General features: G+C 32.9%; 2 protein-coding genes across 2 annotated transcripts in view; one reads left to right on the plus strand and one right to left on the minus strand.

Moving 5' to 3' along the window:
- The window catches only part of LOC115886280, a 156,965-nt gene that overhangs the window by 20,653 nt on the left and 118,178 nt on the right, over nucleotides 1-18,134 (plus strand). The gene's annotated exons all lie outside the window — the stretch shown is intronic.
- On the minus strand, nucleotides 12,906-13,977 carry LOC115886283 (V-type proton ATPase subunit F-like). Its single transcript, XM_030905373.1, has 3 exons — nucleotides 13,721-13,977; nucleotides 13,456-13,655; nucleotides 12,906-13,205 (listed from the first exon to the last, which is right to left on the minus strand). The coding sequence occupies exons 1-3, from the start codon at nucleotides 13,842-13,844 to the stop codon at nucleotides 12,999-13,001; spliced, it is 531 nt and encodes a 176-aa protein (XP_030761233.1). The 5' UTR covers nucleotides 13,845-13,977; the 3' UTR covers nucleotides 12,906-12,998.

Consider the following 18,134-nt stretch of genomic DNA (forward strand, 5'->3'; position numbering starts at 1 on the left):
TTAGGTAAGATTGAACTTTTCATTGGTATTGCAAGACTCATACATAATTATTTAAGGTAAGATTATTACAATTGGGCTAAATATAAAAAATAACTAAAACTTTATCATCACAATTAACGATTCAACTACATTTGTATTTGTTGCTTTTATTTTATTTCATTATGGTTTAAGGAGTAAAAAACATGATTAAGGTGAAGCTTGTTAAATAGTGTTTAAATTTAGTATAGACTAGTCATAAAAAGGCATTTCCCGATTTTAAACAGCTGTTTTTCTGTATTAGCTACTTTAGTACAACACAAATACAAACTAAAAGGTTAGTTTTTATTTGAGGCCTTAATGTTGGGGCTAATAGAGCAGCTCGTGAAGTCTGGGTGGCTATGTATAAAAATAGAACTAAATTGGACATATTTATGATCCTAACAGTGGCGTATCCAGGGGGGGGGGCAAAGGGGGCAATTGCCCCCTCCAGACACGACGCGCGCCGCGTCGGTCCAATTTATATGTTAAACAATAATTTAAATACCAGCTTCGCAGATATTTTTATAGAAACAAACAGAAACATGAACGAATTATTTGGACAGGAAATAAAAAAACCGAATAACTAGTAGATAAAAAAACAGGCCGAATTTTAAACCTGAAACTGCTCAAGATTATTACAGATTATCAATCTTTATTCCTTTTTTAAATTACGTAGTATTACACTTGGAAGAACGATTTGTTAAACACAAAGACATACTACGGTCATTTAGCTCTCTTATTCCTTCCTTAAATAAAAAAAAACATTTTTAACCTTAAAATTGTTAAAGTCCTACCTACGTAACACCGTAAATGAGGACAGGCTAAATGGCTTGTCTTTTGTATATGTATCCAGAAATATCTCTTAGTACAGGAGATGTACTTAATGAAATGCAGGCAAAAGCCAAAAAGCTGGATATTGTTATTTAATTTTATTTGTATTTGTGCTTTTTATTTATTCACTTGGCCTTTTGTTTGTTTCCTCTTTTTTTGTTATTTGTTTCTTTAATTTTTGGTTAATTTTTATGTTAATGATTATTTTTTGTTGTTTTATGATGTAATGTTATTTATTAAACCATTTTCCTAAGAAAAATATTTTTTTATTTATTTAATTTATACCTAGTATTTACCATAATACCTAGCTGTAATTAGATAGATACTTACTATATAATGTAAAAAAATATTTATTTAGGTATAATATTGAGTTATTGACCCCCCCAGGCATGAATCCTGGATACGCCACTGGATCCTAATGTATGTAAAAGACGTGCTTTTGGTGGTCTATTGGTGATAGTTTGTGTAGATATTTATATATTTGAATATTATACTCAAAATTGTAGTTTTGATGTATGTTTTAATATATTCAATTGTAAATAAATATCATTAAATTGGATCTAAAATTTATGTAAAACAGATTGTGAAGATGATATTTTATTTAAATGAAAAAACTGTTAAGTTTAATTTTATTGTCATTATTTTCTAATTTGTAAGTTAGGATGTTTTTTGACATGATATTGTGCCACAAGGATTTGCTGCATTGGTTTTCTTTAGAGTTTTCAACTCTCAAGTACCTCAACGCTTAGTTGGCTGAAGAACCTTATTCAAAATAAAAACAGCTTTTGGAAAGTTTTGTTTCCTCTGATTTTGGACGCCATCGGATATCTCATGAGTAAAAGTCGATTTAGACACTTTCTAAATCAGTAAGCTATTATATGGCTCAGAACTGCGGTTCGAAGACCGCGTAAATAAGAGAGATCTCGTGTAGACTAGCCATTCTTGTTCAGATGTCTTTTTTCAATAAAGATTGGCGATAACTTCAACGAATTCTTCGCCTCTGATGAGTGTTTGAACTTTTATTCCTATCCAATCTCTTATGTTTTTTTATTCATGACGAGTCTACTACCTGGACTTTGCTTCCCTTCAGTTTATCTTTGATGATAATATGTACTAGCTGGTAGTTTTCGTTCCTGATAACATGTCCGCTGGTAAAAAAGTATGCTGGTTTGCTTTTACATTATTCTTAGAAGCTCACTCTCTTGGTTCATGCGATGTAATACGAATTCATTCGATTTGTACTTTGTTCAAGGTATCCTCATCATCCGAAGAAATAACCACATTTCAAAGGGTTCGATTTTTCTGATTGTAATCACTTTTAAGGCACATTCCATTCCAAATAAGAGGGCAAAATAAGTGTAGCACATTCTGCATGTTATTATAAAAGAATTGTTTTATTTCGAGGAATGTGCTACTGGCTTGGTTTTCGAGGAATGTCGTTTATCTTGGTTTTAATCTTTACATATCCTGATCCAAATCGTCAGTAATCCTAGATTAGACATAACAGCAAAAAAGAGACGTTAAAACACTTTACAAGCGTAGAAAAAAGGTTGTGGAGGAAAAATTGTATTATCTCGGTTTAGGGATTTTAGAACTGGAAACATACTGTTATGTTGGTTCTAGCACAGGTAACATATTCTGTGTTATCTGTGGTTTTAGTCGAATGATTTGAAACTGGCAACTTATACATACGAATTTCAATGCAAGTTAAATAAAAACTCCACAATCTTAACGTTTTACCATGCGAAGAAGCGGCGTTTTAATTAGGCTAAATCGAAAATAGCCCGTGTTTCTGGACAGATAAAGCAGAATTATACCGGTCAGGGGGGCTTCGCTGGCGATCTGTACGAATGGGGCGGCGGACCATGAAATTGGAACCGGCCGATTTAATCAAGCGGCGCATATAATTTAAACGCCGCAACCGTGCCGTTATTGTCGATTATTTAAAACTGGACTCGACTTTTTATCTCCGCGCGTTTTTCTCTCCTTCTAAAGATTGGTCGTTGGCATGGACCTGATGTGATAATTGAGGTAGCGACCGATCGCGAAATGTATATCAAGTCTTTAAATAGTTCGATAAAATGAACGAAGGACGACAGCATGTTAGCTTGGAAAAGTACGGATTTATCTGTATGAATATAGATGATATTAAAAATGTAATGAATATGAAAGAGTAAGGTATTGTAGGTTAATGTCTTCTTTTTGCTGTCAAGGCTAATCCGGACGGAAACTTCTTTGTTATTGGTTTTTTGTTGATCCACTCTATATAATAGCCTACTGACTTGAACTTACCAAGTGTCTGATAGTGGTTGGTTAAAGTGGCGAATACGACGGTTTGTCAAACTCCGATTAGCAAAATAAAACACTAAATCACCACAATACAACAAAACACTTTTATTTTTACACTCGACGCGCGGTTCGCTCGTAGTTTTAATCATCTGCTGATGATGCTAACATGGTTAGCGAAACGCGCGTCCAGTGCAAAAGTAAAAGTGTTTTGGTGAATTGTGGTGAATCAGTGTTTTTTTGTTTGTCTTGCCGTGTAACACCAAAAGTTCCAACCTTCAACTGTAAACTCCGATTCGTAAAATGAGCGTTTTGACACAGCACTCGCTCTGAGCCTTTTCCCATAGGATGGTACAATTGGATCGTTAAGTGTTCATGTGTGGCATTTAGGAAACGGTTTAAGACTCACCCTGTATAAGATATTCTTCATAAATGTCTAATATACAGGGTGAACTGTATTCCGGAAACTTCGGCAGCATATTCTGCAGATAAAAATAAGTAAAAAAGTTCGTATAAATGTATGTTTTAAATTGCTTAGTTTCGGAGATTTCGGAGTTTATCTTGTGTAGAAGTTTCATTTTTATTTTGATTTTCTCTAAATAATTTCTGAAGTAACGTAAATATATCATCCAATATTTGGATGAAAATTGGTGTCTGGGAGTTTTTTGACATGATAAATTTGGATTTTGATGTCAATATGACTGCTATTTGTATCACTTACTGTTTTGAACAGTAATAACTTTTTGTCCGTACCTGTATAAAACTACTGGGTGAAAACATATACATTTCTGTGATTTTTACACAAAAGATGTTTCTTGGTAAAAATCGCTACGAGCAACCGTTCTCAAGATACTTAGAATGGAAGTAGTCAATACATGTCATTATTGACAAAAAATAAACATGTTGAGTAAATAGTTATTTGACCGAATTGATAAATTTGGGAACTTTTTATTTTTTTAAATTAACCATAATTTTTTTTCGAAAAAATGATAAAACAATAAAATCAAATTTCTCATGTCAAAAAACTCCCAGACACCAATTTTCATCCAAATATTGACGTTACTTCAGAAATTATTTGAAAAAAAATCGAAATAAAAATGAAACTTCTACACCCTGTATCTCCAAAACTAAGCGTTTTAGGACATACATTTATACGAACTTTTTTACTTATTTTTATATGCAGAATATGCTGCCGAAGTTTCCGGAATACAGTTTGGACCACCCTGTATATAAGACACTTACCGTGAAAAACTCTGCATAATTGTGTAATAATATGTAATAATGACAAGCTTTTACCAAGTGATAATTAACACTTCGGGCGTTACGATATACAAAGCCCATTTTTCAACGAAGATATTCTTCTTTTCTCCTCCTTTCACTTTTTATTGTGCGCTCTATCAAAAACTTCCATCGGCACATCAATTTCAATTAGCAACTATATTCCCTCCATACGAAGGCAATTAAATAAAGAATTGGTTTTTGGATTTTATTGCCCGAAACCTTATCAACTTTTCTTATGGCTTTACTTTGCCGATAATGACGTGATGTGTTTTAGATAATTAAAAAAATATATTTCGATGACCTGGAATGGTTCATAAAAGTTTTTTTTTATCTCTTTATGAACATACGATATTAATTTAGTAGAAAACGATATAGTAGGAGAGCTCAAGATGGCTAAACTTAAAGTTGAATTTAAGAATCTGGAAGACTCAAGAAAGAGGGACACACTAGATGTGTTGCTTGTCTTGTGATCCCGTACTAATATTAATTTCATTGAAAACGATAGAGGAGTTTATGATTTATTGGCTTTTAATTTTCAATTGATCTATTTTTTTAATGGCTGTGGTCTAATGTTTTACATTAATTTATTGTTTGAATGTGGAATTTACATACTGCCAATTCAAACTGACGTAAATTGTAACTTTTTGTTCGTGAGTGTTGGTAAAAAATATATTGTATAGATTTTTCTAAATAATTATATTACGGTTACATTGTTACACAACTAAACTTTTGGATTGCAACAGAGCCTTCTAATCTCCTCTATACATGTGTCAAAAATCCTTTATTAGTTTATTAACCAATTACACAAATTTGTCGGTATATAAACAAAGTACGGGTATTTATTAAAATAAGAGATAGGCCTAATTACATGAATAATAATGTTAGAGGTCAGGATAGTAAGAAGAAAATATGAATTTGTCAAATGAAGTTGTTACATCGCTTAAATTAGATTTGTTCTATAAATAGATGTATACAATAATATGTGTCAATAGATGTTTCAATGAGTTGTATTTGTTGTAAAATATTTTAATAATTAACTAGATAAATATTGTAATTTACTATTATGAAGACGTGTTAAAATGTATATTTTAGATGATATGATAAATACCCTGTATGATTTATGATTACGATATTTGGTAAGTATAGACCATTCAAAGTAAACACCTAATATAGTCTTGACTTCAGGACAATTCTTGTATTTGTAATAATTTTTTTAAAGAAGTTTAAAAAAAATATATTTTTTATTTATTCATTAATATCTCTGAAATTATTGAAATACTAGCGTGTACCAGCGACTTCGTTGACGTCGAATTAATCATTTGTAATGGTGATGATAAAGCAAAGCAAGAATTTCCATTGACATACAAACTGGATAACATTTTCTCACTTCACAGTTTCACCCCCTTAGAATTCGAGTTTCGAAAAATCTCTTCTTATCGAACCTCTACACCCTAAAGTCAACCTGTTTTCCAAAAATCAGCTTTTTACGTCAAGCGCTTTAAGCAGGATCGTGATTAATCAACGACCAGATTTTTCGAAACACCCTGTATACGTTTTTAAAAAATCTTAAAATATGTAAAAAACAAAATAAAATATATGTGTTTAAGCGTTTTTCGGAAACTTGACCGTTTTTTAAATAAAAAATATTGTAATATTTGAGGGGTGGTTTTACCCTCTTGGAACTGGAATTTCGAGAAATCCCTTCTTATCGAACCTCTACACCCTAGAATCAACCTGTATGCCAAAATTGAGCTTCTTATCAGTATGTCAGTCACTTAAGGATTTTATATATTAGTATAGATATTTACTCATATCTTGGGATTATGTAAACGGATTTGAAAGGAAGCCAAAAATGCAATAATATAGAGGGTGTTCCATTTAAAAAAATCATCCCGATCCACTCACATTCTTGAGCCACCCTATAGAAATTAAAATATCTTCCCGAAATACATCCCCGTTCCCCGTACATACTTTAGGTGTGCACTTAAACAAAATTCCGAAGTTTTTTATTCAAGACTCCAGACTTTGTAGAAACGAGAGACAGAAGTTTTCCTCTTTCTCAATCGTTAATATGATATCTGTTGATTATTTTTAGAATTATTAGTAACTCACAATAATATAAAACTAAAATGAATACATACAAACTATTTTTGAAGATGGCAAGTCGTTGGTGTGGTGTGTTATAATGCATTATCTAAAGCAAATGTTGAGAGAAAATAATTCATACCTTATTTAAAGCTTTTAAATTTTAATATGCCATAAAATATAATTTTCCGAATAATTAGATAAAGCCATGTAAATACGAACACGGGGTATAATTAACATTTAAAGGGGGCTTATAAATATCCAAGTTTATTACCGTCAGTCGGACATTTTATCGTTTTTATAACGATCGCTTACGTAACGGCAACGATTTTAACGATAATTCATAACAATTACCCAATACCGTGTCCATTCATGTAAGCAGACGTACAATACAACAACACACGAGTCATACGATTTTTCTTTTAATTTCTCACTTTCCCAATGACTGAACAAATATTTATGTGGCATCTCGAAGAGTGTAGGTCGAAGCCGATTTACATTTATGCTAAATATAATCGCAGCCGCTGTTTTACTGTACAATGTTATTTAAACATTTATTTATGTACGGGAGGAGATTTAATACGCCCGAGTGGTACAAAAACCTAATAAGTCTTTTGTAAAGAGTATACCCGGTGATTCATTTATCAAGCGGATATAATTAGAAAAGTTGTAAAATATCATAAAGGAAGATATATAAAAATTCTTGTTCCTCAATAAAAACTGGAAATAAAATATCAAAACCATTTGAAATATCAAAAGCAAAAGGATTAAGACAAGGGTGTGGCCTGTCACCAACTTTATTTAAAATGTCCGTCAACCAAGTTTTAAAGTATTGGGAAAGCAAGTGTAGAAGCATGGGCATACAAATAAGTGAAGATTCCTGGTTATACACTTTGCAATTCGCTGACGACCAGGTTATTTGTGCAGGAGACAAAGATGACTTGGAATATATGACTATATGACAAGAAAACTTAAAGAGGAATACCAAGTTTGGGGACTGGAGATGAATATCAAAGAAACTAAATAATTCTGCGTTGGATCGGATCAAGCAGCAATAAAACTGGATAATGAACATATACAAACATGTAACGAATACAAATACCTAGGCGTTACTTTCGATAAATCCGGGAAAGACGACAACGAAATAAGCTCAAGAATAGTCAAGGCCAGAAATGTAATAAAATGTCTGAATAATAGACTCTGGAGTAACGAAATAGGTAAAGACAGAAAACTAAGGATTTATGATGCGATAGTCAAGAACAATCTGTTATATGGGGCGGAAACATGGAGGTTAACGGAGAATAACAAACGAAAATTACTGGCGGTAGAAATTGACGCGATAAGGAGATCAGCACAAACATCAAGGCTGGATAGAGTACGAAACGAGACAATCAGGGACAAAATGGGTAGACAGAAAACTATAGTAGAGGAAATAGAGAGTGTCCCACTGAAGTGGTATGGACATGTGAGAAGGATGGACAACACGCGACTGCCTCAGAAGGTACTAAACTGGCTTCTACAAAAGAGAAGGAAACGGGGAAGACCAAGAACAAACTGGATGGAGGGTTTTAAGAAGGCGATGAGCTCAAGGGATCTGTGTGGTGGAGACTGGGATGAACGAGACCAATCGCGACTAGCCATCGCACAACGTCGGAGGACGTTTTAAAAGCAATTTTTATATATGTAAAATACCTGGAATTTTCAGTTTTGAATTCCCCACAGAGGTATTTTTGTTCGTCAGTATTAAAGGACTGTTCTATACCGGAAATACTGTGACCTGCAAGGCCTATTATGTTTGTCCCCTTTTCTACATCAAGTCTCCTATCCCTGTGCCCTGCATCAGCTTCTGCAGGTCCTTGATAGAAAGGGAGTATAGTTCCGCCAAGGTCTGGCAGTGACATATTATGTGCCCTGCTTTTTCAGGTTTTTTATCGCAGTGTCTGCAGCAAAGACTTCCGTGATATAGATTCAGCTTGATCGGGAAGCACTTGACAGCCATATTATCTGTCAAGGGGCTTGTTGTAATTCGCATTTTATTCCTGATGAGCATTAGCAGTTCCTTTCTGGTTTTAGAATTAGGCTTTTGGATGAAGGTTTTGCTACGCCTGTGATCCTGTCTGTTTTTCCAGTGGACGGTCTGCTTTTCTATGATCCATAGCACAGGTTATACATTTGGGTATTTTTAGTACTGGCTCTGGACCAAGATAGAATTGCTATGATCCTTACCTTGATCCTGAACATGTTGCAACTGAGACACCTTAGACAACTCTTAAGAATCAAATGGTTCTACCGTGTTTTAAACGTATCTGTCCTTGGAAAAGCTAGCTACGAGAGCGTTGAAGGTATGATTACTACACACTTCCTTGCACAACCCATTTTGGTTACCACCAAGCGAAATAGAATAAGTGAATCAAGATGTAGAAAGAACAAAGATCAAGATCAAGCTTAAGATGATGAAGAAATCAATGAAAATAAAGAGTTTATAGATCGTAGATATTCAAATTAATATAGAAAAATAAGAACATATGTTTTGCTGATATAAGATACTCTTTATTACCATTTTTGATAAATATAACCTTATTTATGCCTTCAAATCAGTTTTTATCGTATGATATTTGCAAAAAAGCCATGAAATAAATGTTTAACCACATTTTTACATAAAATAATTCTTCAAGCAATGTCCCAATTTTGACATAAATGACTTTTTTCTATTTATTTCCAATATTTGTTTACAGTAATCGGTATTTTTGCCATTCATAGACGTACTACGGGCTCGCATAAAAATTTCATGAAGTTCTCAAAGCAACCCGGACCCTCATTCTAGCGAAAGTCGATTTGAAAGTTTGGACACGTGAATTACGTATTGTTGACTCCATAATTTATTCACTTTGACCCTGCTTGTCCCAATCTCCACTGCGAGCTTATATGTAAATAGTGCCGCTCGCTCTGTTCGAATGGGAAGTGACACACGTTAAAAGGAGAACGTTTATTTTATTGAGCCTTATTTGGAGCAGGGCACAAAATAAGGTTGAAAGAATTCGAGAATTGAGTTGTTGAATTCGAGCGTTATCGTGTTAATGTTAGTTTGATTACAGTTTATATATTTAACGGATATCTAATTTATGCTCACCGGCACGAAAAACGTTCAGTCTTGATCAGGACCTTTTTTACCTGTCAAATAAATATATACCACACTATCTTAACAAAAACAGAAGAATCAAACAGATACAAACGATCTATCACTATCTCGGTCTATTTTTGATGCTTTCTCAAAAATACGAGCCCGGAATGTAAACCATTGTGTGTAAATTTGTGGCATTCCGATAAAAAAAAACACCGAAATTGAGAACGACATACGTTCGACAACTGTATGACAGCCAGTGACATCAGCGTTATTATCGTAACACGTCTTGGAAGCTTTAAATATAGAACACTTTTTTCTTTATGTAAGAGCTTAGCGTACGTAATGAAATATTCATGCCATGTGAATATTTATGATGACAATTTACTGAAAGATATTCGAAAATTTCAATTTTGAACATTTAAAAGTGACACTAGATTATTTCTCGCGTACTGAGTGACAACAACATTAAAAAATAATGATAATACCATACGATCGAGAAAAAACGGCGTCGAAGACGGCTGGGGAATGACAATCGATGATAACTTTGGCGAGGTCAAGCCCTAGACGTCATTATTTGACCCGTACTCTCTTTACTCTCTTCTTTCTATTTTTCTTCTCTTATTTTTTCTAGTTGGCCTTAAGAAGGTTGTAAATTATTTTTATATTGAGTAGGTAAAAACTTTTTTTACATATAAAGAGAATTAAAACAAAGAATATACCTAGCTAGAAAAAGAATGGACTCTGCCATACTGAAAAATGGTCCTACAGAAGTGAGTAGGGCTTATTTTGAGTAGGCATCTATTGAGTAGGGCTTATTTTAAATGGATCGAAGCGCGGGCTTTTTAAATGAGCGTATTTATTGAATTTTAGTCTAAAATAATTAAATTTGATTGTTGGCTCTTACTTTTTACACAAATTCAACAATACTAATAACAAGTATCGTTGTGATGTGTAAAAAATAAGATTTAACAGTATAATTTATACAATTAGTAAATAAAATTAAAGCCAAACATGTGTAATTTCCTGAATTTCTAAGGGATAATATAAAATAACATCTTAATATTTTGTTTATATAGCATTTTACGTATGTATTTTTTGTATTACACATGCATTCCTGTATTATCAAATGCGAACTTGAAACTGAACGAGACCTTGTACAGATACGTATTAAGAAAGCCTTAAAAATACAATATATATGTATATATAACGGGAAGCCACTATAAGGAGTATTGAGACTCATTTAGAAATTTCTCTCTACCTACCTTTTATAGGGAGAACTATAAATATAGATACTTAAGTTAGATATTTATTGGTGAAACATTTTGTCACCAAAACTCTTTAAAAAATGTGTTTATAAATAAATACTCTAGCTTTGTTCCTCGACTTCGAAAAAAAAACCTATTATTCGAATTGCACATTTCCTTTATAATTTGAACGTGAAAAAATACAGGTATTCCGAATTTCATACTATTTTACTGTCATAAGAAATGGACAATAGCAAAGAAAATTATAGTTGATACATTCGTAGTAGAACTATCTTTCAAAATAAAAACACTAAATCACCACAATACACCAAAACACTTTTACTTTTACACTGGACGCGCGTTTCGCTAACCATGTTAGTATCATCAGCAGATGATTAAAACTAACTTTTGAGTTTTAATCATCTGCTGATGATGCTAACATGGTTAGCGAAACGCGCGTCCAGTGTAAAAGTAAAAGTGTTTTGGTGTATTGTGGTGATTTAGTGTTTTTATTTTGCTGTTTAACACCAAAGGTTCCAACCCTCAACTGTAATCTAAGAACTATCTTTGACAAAAGATTGATTTTAACCTGGAAAATCATAACCTAATCAAGTATCTGCTCTTACATATCTGCTCTGTACTGCATATTCGTCCCTCTTAGTATTTTCATGTTAACATTCACCCCTAATTTTAAAATTAGGGAGTGAATTTTCAAGAATCGCTTTATTAACCACTATATAATCGCTTTATAGTGGTTATGGTTGCGTTCCTTACGAAACCTTTGGACAAGATTTCATTCAATATATAGGTACTCAATTTGCATTTTTTTATACAAATTTTTATCCTTAATTTTACCCTGATTAAGGATAAATTAATTCGCCATATTAATAAATAATTGAATTAAGTATCTGCTCTCACGTGTCTGCTCTGTACTGGCCGTTCACTCAAGCATATTCGTTCTCTCTTAATATATTCATATTAACATTCACCCCTAATTTTAAAATTAGGGGGTGAATTTTCAAGAATCGCTTTATAGTGGTTATGGTTGCGTTTCTTACGAAACCTTTGGACAAGATTTCATTCAATACATAGGTACTCAATTTGCATTTTTTTATACAAACTTTTATTCTTAATTTTACCCTAATTAAGGATAAATTAATTAGCCCTATTAATAAATAACCTAATTAAGTATCTGCTCTCACGTGTCTACTCTGTACTGGTCGTTCACTCAAGCATATTCGTTCCCTCTTAATATTTTCATATTAACATTCACCCCTAATTTTAAAATTAGGGGGTAAATTTCAAGAATCGCTTTATAGTGGTTATTGTTCCGTTTCTTACGAAATCTTTGGAAAAGATTTCATTCAATACATAGGCACTCGATTTGCTTTTTTTATACAAACTTTTATCCTTAATTTTACTCTAATTAAGGATAAATTAATTCGCCCTATTAATAAGTAACCTAATTAAGTATCTACTCTCACGTGTCTGCTCTGTACTGGTCGTTCACTCAAGCATATTTGTTTCCCCTTAATATTTTCACATTAATATTCACCCCTAATTATAAAATTAGGGGATGAATTTTCAAGAATCGTTTTATAGTGGTTATGGTTGCGTTTATTACGAAACCTTTGGACAAGATTTCATTCAATACATAGGTACTCGATTTGCATTTTGTATACAAACTTTTCTTAATTTCACCCCTTTTGGGGTGAATTTAAAAAATCGCCTCTTAGTGCTCAATTATACCACTTAAGTGCAACATTTCACAGACGTTCTTTAATTCTTAGGGCACACCTTACTTATGGAACCAGTGGCACTATGCCAAATTTTAAGACTTAATAATAGTTTAAAAGCTTCAAATTATTGTTTATATTAATTTTTAATTATTAGCTCTATATATCTGTCATTTTAAACGGTTTTCTTCAAGCATGTTATAGGATAAAAATGTATTTATCTCTAGACTTATTTTTATCTTTCTATATGTTATCATACAAAGAATATAGGTCATATTTATTAATCTTTTTTATATCTAAAAATGATAAAGTATAGTGTATTGAATGTAATCCGTACAATTTATTTGAATGTATTACATTTGCCAAATGTGTAATTTTTAGAAATTTTGGTTCTTATTTTTTATTCAAGTTTGTATCTAATTTTGAACTTTTTATAGTATGGACGCTGCTGTGGTGCGACGCGAGGGTTTTTAACGAAGCCAAGGATGCCACGGATCCTAGGCTGCCACGTCTGCTACGCTGGGCTTCTCTCCTATCTTCTATTTCCTGAACGCCTGGAGGTAGCTGTATTTCGTAGGGCCCATTATGTCCTGGGATAACCTAAAAAACATTAATTATTGTATTAAATTACATTTAGCAGTTAAAAAGTGTGGTATCGTTTTTGAAATGACTCTCATAAGTTGTTAGTTTTTGAAAGTTAATGAATTTTCCTTTAAAAAATGAAATCATAAAGTGGTACTATTACACGATTCAAGGTAAAATAGTGCTTTTATCTTGAATTTTCCGAAGGTATGATTATACAATATGAATCTTCCGAAACTGTATGATTCCGAAGGTATCACAAACTAACCAAAACAGCAGGGTCCACAGATTTGTAGTGCTTAACTACCGTACTAATTTTATCTGCGGCTTCTTTAGTGATCAGAATCAAACCGATATCTTCTCGGTGAGTAAAATTATTGAAGATCTTCTCCAAGGTGTATTCATTGGTTTTTTGGTCCACTATAAAGTAATTCGGATTTTCAAATTCGTCTACCTCTCCAATACCAGCTAAAACGTATAATATCGTATAGATTAAAATCAGGATTTCATCACAGAATTTTAAGTATCTCTACCGAGCACGAATCCAACGCAAGTGTCTTCATCGCCGATGATAGCAATCAATCTTGGGGGCTTAATATATTCTTCAGAATCTTCGGATTCGTCATTGTCCTCCTCATCTTCAAGCCGTTCAAACATTTCGACTTTTTATATTAGGATTGGTTTGAATTTAACATAGATTTTATCGGGATTTGTAACTGAATAATTTTGTAATTGAAAAATGTTCTATAGATATAGGTAATTGTGACATTTCATTCACAATCTTGACATTGATTGACAAGCTTATATACCCTATGTATTTATCAATACCACAGATCAATACATTAGGATAGAATGAAAATCATTAACAACGTCAAAGTACGCGTTGTAATTACATTTCGGTTCGAGTTTTACAGTTTTTTTGTTTATCTTGACATTTTTTAGGTGACAGTTGTTCATGCTTTATTTTGAAATATCAAATTCTATATACAGGGTTGTTCGCCATATTTTTTATAAGATTTTTACAAAAGTTTTGGGTTCGTTGAAGGACTATTATTGTCCCAAATAAGTAAAAAATATTATAGTTGTATTTTTTTTTAAATGGAACACCCTATATATTATTCTATTTTTAGGTTCTACGATTGAAATAAAGGTAAATTTGATTAAGGTTTATCACACTTAAACCTTACCGTTTTTGAAATATTTTCAATTTTGTGAAATTGCAGTAAACATTTTAAGGCTTCATTTCTCCAAGGGTATCAAAGTTTTTAATACTAAATATTTACTGAAGTTTATTTATTGATCAGATATTGTGATGCAATAATAAACAAAAAACTACTTTATACAGAGTGTCTAAAAATTTAGGTATATTAAATAATTACCAGCTTCAAACGGCAATAATTTGTTTAATTTAACTTTCCGTCTTAAGGTTTGATTTCCTAGCGCGACGTGCGCAGTGGTTTGTTTACTTAATAAAGCGATGCATTACTTTTCATTGATATACAGCCACGTACATTTGAAAAACGAACCAGTGTGAAATGAACCACACTTTATATTTTATGCCTCTGTTTCCAGCTCAATTAACTTGGGCTGGTTTGAAAGTGTTTTCAAACCAGCCCCGGCAGTTGTAAGTAGGTTATATATAGCGATGTTATTCTAATGCGAAACCTGGACACTTAAAACGGACATTATAAGGAAACTGCAGGTCGCACAACGCTCAAGGGAACGAAATATGCTGGGAATAACCAAGAGAGACCATAAAAGAATAGAGTGGATACGACAAAAGACCCAGTCAACAGATGTCAGCCACATAATTAAATCCCTCAAGTGGCAATGTAGGACACCTGGCAAGAAGGAGAGACAACAGATGGGCCACAAAAATTACAGCATGGTACCCACGACGAATCAAGAGACCTAGAGGAAGACCAAACTTGAGATGGGACCGTGATTAGGAGGGTTAATTTAGGCCCGCATAACCAACAATAGATAGCCAATGGGTCTAACTACAAAAAGAGTATCTAAACATGTGATGGAGGCTACACCATTATTGGAAATGGTTGAATAAGCTGAAAAGGATGATGATGATTAATGAGAAAAGATAGAAGAAAATAAAAATGATCAAGTGGAATTGCTGAATTGCAAAAAAAAGAGAAGAAATAATTTGGAAATTAATTTTAGATTAGTCTTCAATAAAATGTACAAAGAACTAAAGTACAGATTTATAAATAATAGTTCTGTTTGTGTTATTCAACATATACCTTTAATGTCTTTTCGTCTATTTTCGTATACGTATATTTGCTGGTTATTTATTTAATATTTAAAGTCGCTTTCGTACCATATTCGTACGCGTATATATATGGAAAAGGGCTCTGTTCCGTCCTTTATTTCGCCGTATTGAAAACGACTTAGGGCCGCTTTGAGCAGAACTTTCCAACGTATTCAAAAAGTATATAAAACGGTTTTTGATATATTTTCGAGACATTATTCGCTTTGGGTTCACGCCCTGCTGGGCCTGTTTTACATTATACACAAGTTCGAGAATTGCGATACGTACGATATACGATAGAGATACACCGATTTGTCCCGGTTATATTAGATAAAAGTATGAAAGTACAGGCTCAAATAGACGAAAACTGTAAATATGAACTTTGTTTATATGAATGTATAAAACTTTTATTTGAGGATTTTTACTTCTATAGTCTGTTCAACGCGAGGAAACATTATAATGTAGAATGTATAGGAGGGGGCGGGGGTTAATCACTGCGACCTCTTGGCTTATAACTCATCGTTCAGTTTTAGAGCTTTGATAGTAGCCAGCATCTGGAACGGTTTTACATCTCCTATATCAGTCGTAGCAAAGTTTATAGCACGAATGATGGTTGTGTCTCGACACAGTCAGTGATGAGGTTTTCTGGTATTTCCCCCACACTTTCTCACAGAATCTGCATTCGCCGTTGTTTTTTAGCTTCAATTTACTGAGGTGTTCATTGAGGAGACAGTTAAAGACCCCGTGACAATCCGAAGATTCGTTGATCTCCCGTTTTTTATTAGTTTTTTCTATAGCAACTGTTAAAATTGCCTTATATCTATCAAAAATAGTAGATAAAATAGTACTTTAACCGCAAGGGTAGATTAAATGATACTTTAACAGCGAGGATAGCTTAAAAACTGCAATCCTGTATTAAAAATATTGAGATTACAAAGAATCATCATTATTATTTGTATTCATGAAAGTTATGAGCTTGTATTGCTATATCTACAAAGTTTAGATGTTAATGCTACTACGGAAATTTAAAGCTTACCTATCCTTAACCTTGAAATATCATTGTTTTATATTTTCATTGGCCAGTATTGCACTTTTTAGCATTGAATAGTACCATGGTACAAAGAAAACAAGGTATGATCGATAGCGGCTCCAATTTCGTTAAGTTTGCGCATACCACCTGTGACGTCATACGCCATACAAAAAAATATCCATATTGTTCAATTGCCACTAATAAAAAACGACCTAAAATAGGGAAGAATTAGAACATAACCCTAAAAGTTATGTTTTGACATCGAGCTTACATCATATACGTATTATTTACAAATATACTCAGCCTAATCTCCAAAAAGTGAAGCCCAAACAGTGAAAGAACAATATGGAATTCTGCATAAGTCTATTTCACCCGGATATTCATTTAACTGCGCATGCCTCACCTGAAGAAGTTTTCATTGGTCGATGTTTTTAAAGGGAAGTGGTTGACTGACATTTCACCTAACCTTCAATTTTATTTATATTTTTATTATTTATAACACATTATCATGGAGTTGGAAAAATATCAAAAAATAGTTGGAAACAATAAACTAAACAAAATCACTCTTTTACGCGCACAAATAAAAAGTAATCCAAACAGAACTAAAACAACAATCAATCGGAGTTTGACGCAATCGCAGTTCAATCCATATCCGGATGAAATAGACTTATGCAGTTTTAATATGGAGCTGGGTTATGTTGTCTTTCTCTTACGGCACAGGAACTGCACACGGGGTTAAATAGGGAACTCTGAGTATATTTGTAAATAATACGTATATGGCTTACATTTGAAAAATTATTTTCACATTTTGACACAATCAAATTTCACAGATGACACAATCTGTTTGACAATTTGAAATTGGCGCGCAGAGCTTGCCGACCAATGGTGCCGTTTATCACCTGTGACGTAGTGACCAACCTGCGCAATATCATACCTTGTATTCTTTGTATCATGGAATAGTACGACCATAAACTGGACGGCTGCATTTTCTTTGATTTTTCAGAAAAATATGCTAAAAGTATGTTTTCACTTGATCTTTCTTCTTGCACGTTTTTTAATTGCTTCCATTTTTGAAAATTTTTGTATTCGTTTTCATAAGTTATTCGGGATTTAAATGGAAGTAGTTTGGATATGGCGTTTGTCGCCTCAGCCTGAATATCTGTTGGTAATTTACTTATTTCGTTTTGAGCCATTTCTGGCTCCAAATCAATCAGCAATCGACATGAAAGGGTAATAAAAAATATTGACTCAAAACTGACAACTAAAGAGACAGCTTTATTTATTTGTCAAATTACATAGAAACCAACGCCAACCCAGCACAATATTTTTTGTACTCGTAATAAATTCCTTGAAATAATAATTTCTGAATATTTTTTAAAACGTAACTAACTATGGAAAAAAAAATATTGTTTTATACACCATGATAAAATTGCATTATCGTCTCCCGAAATTAATTCACTTCTAATTAATCTTCTCTCTCATAAAATACCATTTTATCGTCTTGTATAAAAAATAATTATTAACCTTTCCAGGGCTGTAACTTCGGGAAGCATTTTAGGGCATTTTTGTTTTATTTGTATCTGTAGAATCACTCACCAAAGTAAGATATACTATTTTTTTGACAAATAGTATATTAGATTGTTTTTTTTTATTC

Source organism: Sitophilus oryzae, unplaced genomic scaffold, assembly GCF_002938485.1.
Source record: "Sitophilus oryzae breed Bouriz unplaced genomic scaffold, Soryzae_2.0 scaffold_481_pilon_pilon, whole genome shotgun sequence".
NCBI lineage: Eukaryota > Metazoa > Arthropoda > Insecta > Coleoptera > Curculionidae > Sitophilus > Sitophilus oryzae.

Bases quoted from the DNA above. Each gene is read 5' to 3' on its own strand.
- LOC115886283 (XM_030905373.1), bottom strand. From the start codon at position 13,844: ATGTTTGAACGGCTTGAAGATGAGGAGGACAATGACGAATCCGAAGAT. The intron at 13,656-13,720 runs GTAGAGATACTT...TATACGTTTTAG, and splicing joins TTGCGTTGGATTCGTGCTCG to CTGGTATTGGAGAGGTAGAC. The intron at 13,206-13,455 runs GTTAGTTTGTGA...AATGTTTTTTAG, and splicing joins CTGTGGACCCTGCTGTTTTG to GTTATCCCAGGACATAATGG.